Source organism: Mandrillus leucophaeus, unplaced genomic scaffold (assembly GCF_000951045.1).
Source record: "Mandrillus leucophaeus isolate KB7577 unplaced genomic scaffold, Mleu.le_1.0 Scaffold3, whole genome shotgun sequence".
Classification (NCBI taxonomy): Eukaryota; Metazoa; Chordata; class Mammalia; order Primates; family Cercopithecidae; genus Mandrillus; species Mandrillus leucophaeus.
The window spans coordinates 2638924-2652602 of record NW_012103142.1 but is presented as its reverse complement, the minus strand read 5'-3'; the positions used below and the strand labels follow the sequence as shown (position 1 = coordinate 2652602).

Here is a 13679-nt window from a genome sequence, read left to right as displayed (position 1 = left end):
GAACTCCTGACCTCAGGTGATCCACTCGCCTCAGCCTCCCAAAGTGCTGGGATTTCAGGTGTGAGCCATCATGCCCAACCAGACAAAATTTTGAAGTATTTTTGTTTTGTCTCACTTGGACACAGTCTCAGAGTGACCTTGTCTCATGTTGATATTTTGTGAGATTGTTTATGTCCCACAGGAGAATAATATGGCCTCCCTGTGATCCCTAGGCCAGCTTCAAACAACACTGAGGTCTAGCTGTAAATGTTCAAGCAGTTTCCAGATGTTGGGGAGGCTACTTTTTCTTTCTCAAACTCTTGTTAAGAATCAGTTGAAGCCAAGTGCCTGTAGTCTCAGCCACTCAGATGCTGAGGTGGGAGGATCACTTGAGCCAGGAGTTCGAATCCAGCCTGAGCAATATAGCAAGACCTTGTCTCTTAAAAATGAAAAAAAACTGGGCTGATGCAGTGGCTCACACCTGTAATCCCAGCACTTTGGAAAGCTGAAGCAGGAGTATCACTTGAGGCTAGGAGTTCAAGACCAACCTGGGCAATGTAGCAAGACTCCATATCTACAGAAAAATTTAAAATCATGGTGGTATTCACCTGTAGTCCTAGCTACTAGGGAAGCTGAGGCAGGAGGTTCTCTTGAGCCCAGGAGTTCAAGACCAGCCTGGGCAACATGGTAAGACTCTGTCTACAAAAAAAATAAAGAAGAAGAAAATTAGCCCAATGTGGTGGCACATGTCTGAGGTCCCAGCTACTTGGAAGGCTAAGGTGGGAGGACTGCTTGAGCCTGGGAGGTTGAGGATGCAGTAAGCGATACTCATACCACTGCACTCCAGTCTGTGTGACAGAGCAAGACCCTGTCTCTTAAAAAAAAAAAAAAAAAAGCCATTTTATAAAGACAGTTGGGCAATAACTATCAAATTTAAAATGCATATCACCTTTGCACTTCCAGGAATTTACCCTCCAAATATACTTATGAAAAGTAGGCAAACATAAATGGACAAGTAGTCTCATTAGATTACTGTTGGTAATATATGCATCAATAGGAGATTGTTGTATTATACACCCAATAATGTTTTTCCTTTATCAAATACATATTATGTGCCAGGCACCATGCCGTGCATTTGATGTGTTTTGTCTAATAATTCTTAAAACAACTGAAAACATATGGCAAGTACTGTTATTATCTACATTTTGCAGGTGAGGAGACTGCAGCACAGAGATTAAGTAACTTGCACAAGTTTAGACAGATAGTAAAAGGCAAACTTGGTATTTAAATCCAGGTAGTCTGAGGTTAGAGTATGCTGCATTTTTGACCTCTAAAATGTACATCCTCCTTTCTACTGTTGGAGAAAGAGGATGAAGATATATATTAAATGAAAAGTAGTTTAGAACTGAATGTCTAGTTCACTGTCATTTGTGTTTTAAATTTTTTTAAAAAGGTACAGCACACAGTAGGATACCAAAGAAACAAAACAGTGACTTATAAGGAACAAATGGATGGCCTTTCTGCTTTGACTTTCCATCTCTTTCATGGGTGTTTTAATAATAGGCATGTATTACTTGAATAATTTTTTTTTTTTTAAGAGACAGGGTCTCGCTCTGTCACCTAGGCTGGAGTGCAGTGACATAATCATTGCTCACTGTAGCCTCTTACTCCTGGGCTTAAGCTATTCTGCTGTCTTAACCTCCAAAGTATCTGGAACTACAAGCATGTGCCACCATGCTGCACTAATTTTTTAAATTTTTGTAGAGATGGAGTTTCACTGTGTTGCCCTGGCTGGTCTTAAAACTCTTGGGCTCAAGTGGATGCTCCCACTTGGCCTCCCAAAATGCTGAGATTACAGGTATGAGCCACTGTTCCTGGCCACTTAACATATATTTTTAACTGAAATAAATATAGCTTACATTTGGAAAAGTTGTAATATTTAATGAAGATTAAGCTAAAATCATGAATGACAAATGGTTTATCCATCCCTGCTTACATACGGTTATGTAGGGTTTCACTTGTCCTAATATCCTACCACCAGCTCACTTCAAATTCACTTCCTCTGGGGTTCATCTCTTATCTGATCCCACTTTGAATACTTACATTTTTGTTTTTGTTTTTTGAGACAGGACAGGGTCTCACTCTGCTGCCCAGGCTGGAGTGCAGTGGCATGATCTCAGCTCACTGAAACCTCGACCTCCTGGGCTCAAGCAATCCTCCCTCTTCAGCCTCCTGAGTAGCTGGCAAGCACCACCACGCCTGGCTCATTTTTTCAATATTTTTTTGTGGAGATGGGGTTTCACCATGTTGCCTGGGCTGGTCTCAAACTCCTGAGCTCAAGAGATCTGCCCACCTTGGCCTCCCAAAGTGCTGGGATTACAGGCGTGAGCCAACGTGCCCAACCCCCAGATACTTAATGTTTTTGATTAACAAAGTACCTCATTTGTAATGTAGCCTTTTTTTTTTTTTTTTTTTTGGGACAGTGTCTTGCCGTGTTGCCCAGGCTGGAGTGCAGTGGCATGATCTCTACTCACTGCAACCTCTGCCTTCCAGGTTCAAGTGATTCTCCTCCCTGAGCCTCCCAAGTAGTTGGGATTACAGGCACATACCACCATGCCTGGCTAATTTTTGTATTTTTAGTAGAGACAGGGTTTCACCATGTTGGCCAGGCTGGTCTTGAACTCCTGGCCTCAAGTGATCCACCCGCCTTGGCCTCCTAAAGTGCCAGGATTACAGGCGTGAGCCACTATGCCCCACCAAAATGTAATTAGCCTTTTAAATTGCCTGAATTTTCTATTGTTTCCCGAAGGACTTGATACTGCTTACAGTAAGATAATGATGCACATCATAGGAACTGTAAACATTGAGATTACAATTATATAGCCTAATATAGTCCTACAATTGAGCAGTAAATTTAACTTAGTTTCCTGGAAGTAGGCAAAAAATAAAACATTTTAAGTTCTGTAGTTGTGGTTTGACAAAAAGACACATACGTTTTTGTTTAAAGAAACCTTTTTCTGATTCTAAATTTCGAGAAGAAATGTGTTTCATAGACCCTTTTATGCAATTTATATTGTTCTGGTTACTTCTTGTTTTGTTTTGTTTTGTTTTTTGTCTACCCAACTAAATTACAAGCTTCCTTAGGACAAACTCTATTTTTCAATACTATTTTTGTTCTATCTTTGCCTAGAAAATGTGTGCTTATTATAGTTGAAATGATAAATTAAGCAACAGTTGCAACATAGCCATATTTCATGGATAATGTTACCACCAGTTTTCAAAGACTTAATTTTTGAGTAGTTTAGGAATTTATACTACTTTCATCCCTTTCAGCAGGGAATCCTTTTTGAGACAGGTCTCACTGTCACCCAGCCTAGAGTGCAGTGGCATAATCTTGACTCACTGAAGCCTCAACCTCCTGGGCTCCCGGGCTTAAGCAGTCCTCCCACCACAGCCTCTGGAGTAGCTGGGACTATAGGTGTGCACCACTATACCCAGCTGTGTTCCTTGGGGTTTTTTTGTTGTTGTTTTTTGTAAGAGATGATGTCTTGCTATGTTGCCCAGTCTGGTCTCAAACTCCTGGACTCAAGCGAGCCTCCCACATCAGCCTCCCAAAGTGCTGGGCCAATCAACAGGGAATCTTTTATGATAGCCTTGAAATAAATAATAATTTATTTATTTGTATGTAGCACTCTGTCATCTTGTAGCCCATACTTTCTAGCTGAATATGCAGTATGAAAAACTGGAAATTTGAACTTTTGTTTAATGAAAGTTAAATATTTTTAAATAGGGCTGATAGCTTTCAACTACCTTTTCCTTTCTCTTAGGCCAAGTTATCAAGGCATGGGACATTGGGGTGGCTACCATGAAGAAAGGAGAGATATGCCATTTACTGTGCAAACCAGAATATGCATATGGCTCGGCTGGCAGTCTCCCTAAAATTCCCTCGAATGCAACTCTCTTTTTTGAGGCAAGTATGTGTGTGATGTTGCCTTGTCAGCATCTGCTCTACAATAGGAATGGCTTTGAAGCAACAGGCAGTGGGAAAAGGAGCTATAGTGAATCACATCCAACTTACTTATTTTGGAGCATGGCTTCTTGGATTGTTTCCCACAAACCCAAGGGTGCACGTGCCAGTGCTTTTTGAGAAACGTGTTTCCAGCACAAAAAGGTCATATCCAAATACACAAAAGACACTACACTTAGAAATAAAGAATCTGGTCCATGGTGTGAGTGTGACATACTCAAAATTGACCAGAATGCAGGATGGAAATGTTGGCAATAAATGTTGAAATATGCCTATGTCAAGTTGCAGGGTATTTTCATATTATAAAGGTTTATATGTCACAGATCTCACTTCTCTAGAAGTGTTTGATGGTGATAAAACATTATTCAACCTGTGTTGAAATTACATATATTTGGCAAAACTTGATTTTTAAGAACTACCCCAGCTAGGTAAAATATACCTTTAATCAGTCATAGGCCACATTCATGAAATTTATTTTTACATTTTGAGAAGGGAACTCCATAAATCCAGGGTGGGAAAGTTGTGGCCTCAGACAAACTGTTCTACACCAGCACCTTGTAGGTCTGGCTTTTTGCCCACAGGGTAGTGTTCCTAGTATTTCCTGTCTTTGCACTGCAGTCCCTTAGGATATAGTCCTAGACATTATCAGTATGTGAAATTCTTTCCAAGTATGGAAAAGTATAGTGGGGTTTTTTTTTTTTTTTGCTACTTTTCCAATAATTAAGATGCATAAATGAATGTATACATTTTGAAACAGCTTTATTTTGTAAAATGAAATAATTGGTTGCCCTTGCCTTCACATATGTTAAATTGGCTTTAGTTGGTCTTTTCTCAGCTGAATTCCTTTTTTCTTTCTAGATTGAGCTCCTTGATTTCAAAGGAGAGGACTTATTTGAAGATGGAGGCATTATCCGGAGAACCAAACGGAAAGGAGAGGGATATTCAAATCCAAACGAAGGAGCAACAGTAGAAAGTAAGTATTAAAGTAAGAGGGAACTAGTCCTTAAAAGTTGGACCATTTATATGGACGAAATGGAGACTTAAAAAAAATATGTTTATGGAAATGAACATATCGGCTGGGCGCGGTGACTCACGCCTGTAATCCCAGCACTTTGGGAGGTGGAGGCGGGCGGATTGCCTGAGCTCAGGAGTTTGAGGCCAGCCTGGCCAGCATGGCGAAACCCCATCTCTACTAAAAATACAAAAAACTAGCCAGACATGGTGGTGCACGCCTGTAATCCCAGCTCCTTGGGAGACTGATGCACGAGAATCACTTGAACCGGGGAGGTGGGGGTTGCAGTGAGCCAAGATGGTGCTACTGCACTCCAGCCTGGGTGACAGAGTGAGACTCTGCCTCAGAAAAAAAAAAAGTATTGAATATATCTCAAAGATAGTCTTAGCCGGGCACAGTGGCTCACGCCTGTAATTCCAGCACTTTGGGAGGCTAAGGCAGGAGGATCTCTTGAGCTTAGGAATGCGGCACCAGCCAGGGCAACATAGTGAGGCCCCATCTCTACTAAAAAGCATCAAGAGAATTAGTCAAGTGTGGTGACATGTCCCTGTAGTCCCAGCTACTTGGGAGGCTGAGGTGGAAGAATCACTTGAGCTCTGGAGATCAACGCTACAGCAGAGAGCCGTGTTTGTGCCATTGGCTCCGGCCTGGACAACAGCAAGATTCTGTGGGGAAAAAAAAAAAAGTCCGGGCGTGGTGGCTCACGCCTGTAATCCCAGCACTTTGGGAGGCCGAGGCGGGCAGATCACGAGGTCAGGAGGTCAAGACTAGCCTGCCTAACACGGGGAAACCCGTCTTTACTAAAAGTACAAAATATTAACCAGGCATGGTGGAGGGCGCCTATAGTCCCAGCTACCTGGGAGGCTGAGGCAGGAGAATGGCGTGAACCTGGGAGGCAGAGCTTGCAGTGAGCCGAGATGGCGCCACTGCACTCCAGCCTGGGAGACAGCGAGACTCTGTCTCAAAAAAAAAAAAAAAAAAGAAAAAAATAGTTTCGGATTCAACATTTATTTAATAATTTTATTTAGTAAATATTAATTCAACATCTGTGTGCCAGGCATGCTACCAGCCTCTACAAACTCAAAAATGAATACAAAGTAATTCCATCCACAAGAAATTCTCAGTCTATGGACTCTTTGGTGTGCCAGCAACTGTATTTGTTGCCTGATATATTTGTTCATTTATTTCTCACAGCCTTAAGAGGTAAAATTTCCTGTCCCCAGATAAGAAAAGTTAATTCAGAGATCTTAAATAAATTGCCCAGGGTTACAGAGTTACTAAACAGAGCAGTAGATTATAATCCTCTTTAGGACTCAAATCCATCTCATCAGCTGTCATCAAGATAAAAAATAGTTCATCATTTAGATCAATATTGGATAATAATGTTCATTCTATTCCCTATCAGTAGACCTAGGTTCAAGTCCTGCTTTGGTGTTTATTGAGTAACCTGAAGCTTTTCCGTTTCTTCATTTGCTAAGTGGGGAGAAGGGGCATCTCTGAGGACTGAGATAGCTAACTCTTCTTCCCTCCCAGAGCAAATTATATATACCACTGTGTATACTACTTGTCACTTTACATTGTAATCAGTATTTGCCCATTTATCCCAATATACTATGAGTGCTTGAGGACCAGAATCTTTCTTCATCCTTTTGTTTTCAGCATTACCTGCAGTGCCTGACACACATTTGGTGTTCAATAAAGGCTTTCTTCATAGATAAATGCTTGAGAAGTGTCATTAGTGAGCTGAAATCCTTCAAAAGAGAGTTGTGAGAAAACAGAGAAATACTTCCATTAAGAACAAAAATCAAATCATTCAACAAGGATGGGAACATGAACTATTATAAAAGTTCTGTTTAAAATAAAGATTTCAAAAGCTAGGTGTAATGGTGTACACCTGTTGTCCCAGCTACTTGGGAGGCTGAGATGGGAGGATCACTAGAGGCCAGGAGTTCGAGGCTATAGCATGCTGTGATTACACCAGTGAATAGCCAGTGCACTCTAGCCTAGGCACCATAGTGAGACCTTGACTTTAAAAAAAAAAAAAAAAAGTAAAATAGAGTTCATTTAAACAGAAAACAAGAATAACTGAGTTTCTTATATTTAAAGTATATACTATTTTCGGCCCATATTTCATTTCTACGAGTTTGGAAAGTCAGTTAAAATTCTGTTTTGGGAAGCAATTACAAATATTACTTATCCCAAATTGTCATTTGGGATAAGTTTTAGAATACATGAAGAGCTTTAAATGTAGAATATCAGGGAAGTAGCTCCAGACTAGGAGTTGGGAGATAGGGTTCCAGCCTCAGCCCTGGTCTCAGGCTGGCTCCAACTAGACCTCACCTCTGGGCGTTAGCATTCTTCCTATGCAGTGAGGCAAGGTGGAACCGCTTAATTTTTAAGGTCCTACTAGCCCTAAAACTCCATCATAGAATTCTAAACATTTACAAAAGTTGTAGGAATGATAGAAAATCATCTTCACTATATTAGTAAGCACTTAAGCTTGTCTATAATGTGTATTTTAAATTTTTATTATGAAAAATTTCAAATGTATATACAAAGGTAGAGGTTTACTCCTATGGATACAGGAACTCCCTAGATTCAGTAATTTATATTTTTTAACTGGAGGGTTTTGTCAACTAAGAGGGAAAACTTTTCCCAATTATGGACAATACCACAACATTACTACTGTGGAGACAACTTTAGAGCAGACTAAATTAAATCAAATCTTGCTTTTGGTAATCCTTGTGATGGGAGTCAATTTTTTTTAACTTTTTGTTTTGAAATAATTTTAGAATTACAGAAAAGTTGCACAACTAGTATACAGTGTTCCCTTATATGCCTCACACAGCTTCCTCTAAATGTTAACATCTTACCTAATCACAGTACATTTATCAAAATCAGGAAGTTAACATTGATGTAGTACCAGTAACTGTTTTCCAGATCTTATGTGAATTTCACCAGTTACTACACTACTGTCGTTTTCTGGTCTAAGATCAAACTCAAGATCCAGCATTGTATTTTCTTTTTTTTTTTTTTTTTTTTTTTTTTTTAGATGGAGTCTTGCTCTCTCACCTAGGCTGGAGTGCAGTGATATAATCTCAGCTCACTGCAACCTCCACCTCTTGGGTTCAAGCAATTCTCCTGTCTCAGCCTCCCAAGTAGCTGGAACTATAGGCGCACGCCACCATGCCTGACTAATTTTTAATTTTTTTTAGAGACATGGTTTCACCATGTTGTTCAGGCTGGTCTTGAGCTCTTGACCTCGGGTGATCCACCTGCCTCAGCCTCCCAAAGTGCTGGGATTACAGGTGTGAGCCACTGCACCCGGCCTACTCTACTATTTTGAATACAACTGACCATTTTGTAGAATATCCCTCAGTTTGGGTTTCTGGGATGTTTTTAATTAGATTGAGGTTATGCATTTTTTGAAAATACCACTGAAGTGATGTTGTGCCTTTCATCATTATCAAGAGGTACATGATATTGATGTCTCATTACTGGTGATGTTACCTTAGAACACTGGGTTAAGGTGGGAAACCATGTTTCACTACTGCAAAGTTACTATTTTCCCTTTGTAATTAAAAAATATTAGGAGGGAAGTACTATCTTGTTTTATATCACAACTTTACACACTCATTTTGACATTTGCTGATTTTTGCATGCAACAGTTATTACTGTACCTTTTGACTAATGGTAAATTCTCTATTGCTGTTATTCTCTCTACATTAATTTGAATCCTACTGTATATTTATTCAATTGATTTATATCATTATGGACCTGTGTGTATTTATTCTGTAAGTTATTATTCATTACTATTCTTATTTATTTTGTTGTTCAGATTGTCCCAGATTTGACCATTGGAAACTCCTTTGAGTTTGTTTTTGTGTCCTTTCAATATTATCCCCATTTTTTTAAAGCACTTCTTTACTTTCTGGTACCACAAGACACTCATGGCTCGTCTTAAATTTTTCCTGCCCCAGACTTGGAACCGACCATTTCTCCAAAGAGCCCTGATTCCTTTTATTGGAGAAAGGCATTTAGAAACTAAGATCTGAGTGCTAGGTTTGCTCCTGCTATGAGATGTCATCATTCCTAGACCCTCTTAGCAGACAGAGAGAGAACATATGAACCTCAACATACATACATATACATCTATATGTATTTCTGTATCAGCCTGTGTATGTGTATAGTGATGGTTGTTGTTTTGTTTTTTTTGGAGACAGAGTCTTACTCTGTCGCCCAGGCTGGAGTGCAGTGGTGCAATCTCAGCTCACTGCAACTTCCGCCTCCCAGGTTCAAGCGATTCTCCTGTCTCAGTCTCCGGAGTAGCTGGGATTACAGGTGCCCGCCACCACGCCCAGCTGTTTTTTGTATTTTCAGTAGAGATGGGGTTTCACCATGTTGGCCAGGCTGGTCTCGAACTCCTGACCTCGTGGTCTGCCTGCCTCGGCCTCCCAAAGTGCTGGGATTACAGGAATAAGCCACCGCGCCTGGCCAGCCTGTATATATATGTGAAAAACCATGAATACTCACTGGCAGTTGCAGTTCCAGTTCCAATCCAACACTGCAAGTTTACTTGCCCTTTGCTCATTTGAAACACCATTCTCCAGAAGTGAGAAAGGGCTCTCATTCTCCACAGCATACTCATGGCTCCATCCTAGTGTATATGTAAGGTGGTTTTAGAATTGCTAACCTAGACCCCTGTGACAAACTGACTTTAGGAAATATTTGTGTATAGTACCTTTTGTCATTGAGCTTATAGTGTATATTCAAAACACTTGCTTTCCAACTGAGGTAACTTCTTTCTTCCTCACCCCCTTCAATGTGATTGTGTTACTCAGTTGTAACGAATTGTTCATTTGTTACTGTTTATATTGCATTTTGGGTTCCTGCCATGCTCTGGTTAATTTTAATTATTTGTTTTATTTTGGATATGTGAAACATTATCATGATTTTAAACTATACAAAAAACAATATACTCAAAAGTGTCATTCCCCCCCTCATCCCTATTAACCTGTTCCCATTTCCCCATTATTTCCACCCTATTCCAGTCTCATTAGTTATGTCATTAGATCCTGGTTTTTCTTCCTGTATTTTATTATGTTTTATGTCATTTTATTTTTTCTGTTTCTGTCAACAAAGGGAGCCAGGTATGGTGGCTCACACCTGTAATCCCAGCAATTTGGGAGGCTGAGGCAGGAGGATGGCTTGACCTCAAGAATTTGAGACCATCCTGAGTAACATAGAGACCTTGTCTCTACAAAAAATTTAACATTTAGCCACGTGTGATAGCACATGCCTGTAGTCCCAGCTACCCAGAAGGCTGAGGCAGGAGGATCTCTTGAGCCCAGGAGTTCAAGGCTGCAGAGAGTTGTGATCATGCCACTTGTACTCCAGCCTGGGCAACAGAACAAGGCTCTGTCTCCGCTTAAAAAAAAAGAAAAAAAAGAACAAAAGGAAGGGCAATGACTAATCTTTTGTCTTTCATCTTGATAGAACATACTTTCCTGGGAAATTTTAGAGTAAATGGTTGATTTTACTTTTTCACTCAAAAGACTTCCTTGGTTTTCTGGAACAAATCTATTTTATAGAAATTTATTGTGTCATACTTTCATTTATCAAGGTTAAAATGTCCTGGTTTTTCCTCCTTTAAACAAGTTAGCTATCTGGGGGAGGAGAACAAAGATTACCCTAAAGGTGGTCCCTGTTCAAAACCAAGATCACCTTGTTCTTTTTGAAATCTTCTCAGTCTTTACTGGTTTGCCTTTTCTTTATAGCATCACCAGATACACTTAGATGTGAAACCAGATATAAAACCTGGAACTAGGCCAGGTGTGGTGGCTCATGCCTGTAATCCCAGCACTTTGGGAGGCCGAAGCGGGCAGATCACCTGAGGTCAGGAATTCAAGACCAGTCTGGCCAACATGACAAAACCCCATCTCTACTAAAAATACAAAAAATTAGCTTGGAGTGGTGGTGGGCACCTGTAATCCCAGCTGTTTGGGAGACTGAGGCAGGAGAATCACTTGATCCTGGGATGCGGACGTTGCAGTGAGCAGAGATCACACCACTGCACTCCAGCCTGGGTGACAGAGTGAAACTCTGTCTCAAATAAATAAATAAAATAAAATAAAACCTGGAACTAAAGTGAGCTGTAGAGTGAACAAGAACAATAGACACTGATCGACCATTACAATTTGTTGTTATAGATATGTGATTTACTAAATTTCTGCCATTTCTGTGTAAAGAGACAATGAAGTGGTGTGGAGGAGGGGACAGATAGGCTTTGAAAGTGATGGACTTGAGTTTTGAATCTTGGAATTGCTCCCTGATATTTTTATGACTTTAGACAAGTTATGTAACTACCTGGAGCATCCAGTTTTTTTTAAATCTGTAAAATGGGAATAATTTTCACTCCCACAGGTTGTGTGACAGTGATATGGTTTGGCTATGTGCCTACCCAAATCTCATCTTGAATTGTAGTTCCCATGATCCCCACGTGTCGTGGGAAGGACCCAGTGGGAGGTAACTGAATTATGGGGGCAGTTTCTCCCGTGCTGTTCTCATAATAGAGTGAGTTCTCACGAGATCTGATGGTTTTACAAGTGTCTGGCAGGGAAACCCTGCCGGCCCTTCTGTCTCCTCCCACCATGTGAAGAAGGGTATGTTTGCTTCCCCTTCTGCCGTGATTATAAGTTTTCTGAGGCTTCCCCAGCCATGTGAAACTGTAAGTCAATTAAACCTCTTTTCATTATAAATTACCCAGTCTCGGGCAGTTCTTCATGGCAGCATGAGAATGGACTAATACGAATAGTTATGAACAAGAATGTCAGACATTTAGTGGACACTTAATTTTTTCTACCCTATATATTGTGTTTCACTAATTTGTTTTGCTTCCTTTTAATTGATCTAAAGAAAAAGATCCTTGACTCCTCTTTTTCTTTTTCTGTCGCCAAGGCTGGAGTGCAATGGCACATCTTAGCTCACTGCAACTGTGGCCTCCCAGGTTCAAGTGATTCTCCCACCTCATCCTCCCGAGTAGCTAGGACTGCAGGCACATACCACCACACCCAGCTAATTTTTGTATTTTTAGCAAAGATAGGGTTTTGCCATGTTAGCCAGACTGATCTTGAACTCCTGACCTCAGGTGATCCACCCACCTTGGCCTCCCTAAGTGTTGGGATTACAGGCGTGAGCCACTGTGCCTGGCTGTCTCCTCTTTTTCTTATCTACTACACGTCATCCATCAGCAAATCCTCTTGGCTCTACCGTGGTTATTAGAGACCTAATTTGCCTTTAATAACCATCTTCAAATTAATCATGTATCTTAATAGTAATCTTATCTAACTCATATTTCTCTAGGTTCTGGGGGAAGAATAACATTATGGACTCAAGAAGGCTTTTACTGAATTGTAAACTTTTACTTCCTTTTCATAATTCGTCTGTGTATGGAGGAGATAGCTTAGGTTAGTTTGATGGGATTATTCTTTCTCAAAGAAATTTTGATTTTTACTCTTTATATGAGGATCCTAATGGTTGCAGATCAGTTTCTAGAATCTGTCCCACTATGCTTTTTCTTGTGTCAGTTAAGATGACCATCTTGTAATTTTTATTCAAAGTTTTCCTTTCATTTAAAAAGTTACTGTGTTCTAAGGTACTCTAATTGATATGATTATGATGACTGATACTTCAGTCCTTATACTTAAGTTTAATTGCAAGTCATGGCTACATTGCTACTTTTAAGCTTTGCTTTCTTAGAAAATCAAATCTGACTTACATAAGGTTCTAAATAGTTACCAATTACTCTTCCCCCATCCCCCAGTCTCTCACATCGTCTGATTTGTCAACTTTAGTGGTTGGAAGAGGCCCATCAAAATGCTGGCTGTATGTGGTTCTCTTGCCTCTCAGTACTTTCAGCCACATTTGAATGCAAAGAATGCAGATAGTCAGCAGTATTTTTAAATGTGAAATTTTCAACAGAGTGTTCTACAGGTTCCAGTTGTTGGCGTACCTCCTTTCCCTCTCCAAATCTCACTGAAATGATAGATGGAGGGAGCAAAGATTTTCAAAAGAAGAAAAAGAAATCAATAATAGTGCTGGAAAGGGGAGGAATGTAACAGTGGATCAGAAATTATAGAGAATTTCTGGAATATGTAAAGTTGATGGAGTTGGACCAATGGAAACTAGTCTCAGCAAATCCAACCCAAGACAGGTGTAAAGAGGACTTATGCAGAGGTACATACTGTTCCTCTCAACAGGCTTAGGCGGAACTCCAAGCTCATAGTCAGCTGGTATGAGGCAGCCCGAGCAGGCTGTGCAGCAATCATCAGGGTTGTTATAAAACAAGATGGGAACAGCGGGGCCAGTAAACCTCCAGTGCAGTAGTTCTCAACTTTTCCTGAATTTAGAATTACCTAGGGAGCTTTTAAAAATTCTGACACCCAGACCAGTTAAATAAGAATCTCAAATCTCAGAAGGTGGAACTCTAGGCACAAGGTTTTTTTGTTTTTGTTTTTATTTTTGTTTTTTTTGAGACGGAGTCTCCCTCTGTCGCCCAGGTTGGAGTGCTGTGGTGCGATCTCGGCTCACTGCAAGCTCCGCCTCCCAGGTTCACATCATTCTCCTGCCTCAGCCTCCCGAGTAGCTGGGACTACAGGCGCC

At 40.4% G+C, this 13679-nt stretch overlaps 1 protein-coding gene across 2 annotated transcripts in view; it reads left to right on the top strand.

Moving 5' to 3' along the window:
• FKBP5 (FK506 binding protein 5) overlaps positions 1 to 13679 on the top strand; it is a 201464-nt gene that overhangs the window by 129358 nt on the left and 58427 nt on the right. For both annotated transcript variants that reach the window (XM_011986566.1, XM_011986567.1), the window contains exons 5-6: positions 3807 to 3949; positions 4865 to 4979. In XM_011986566.1, coding sequence (XP_011841956.1) covers positions 3807 to 3949; positions 4865 to 4979 — 258 coding nt within the window. The remainder of the gene's footprint in view (positions 1 to 3806; positions 3950 to 4864; positions 4980 to 13679) is intronic.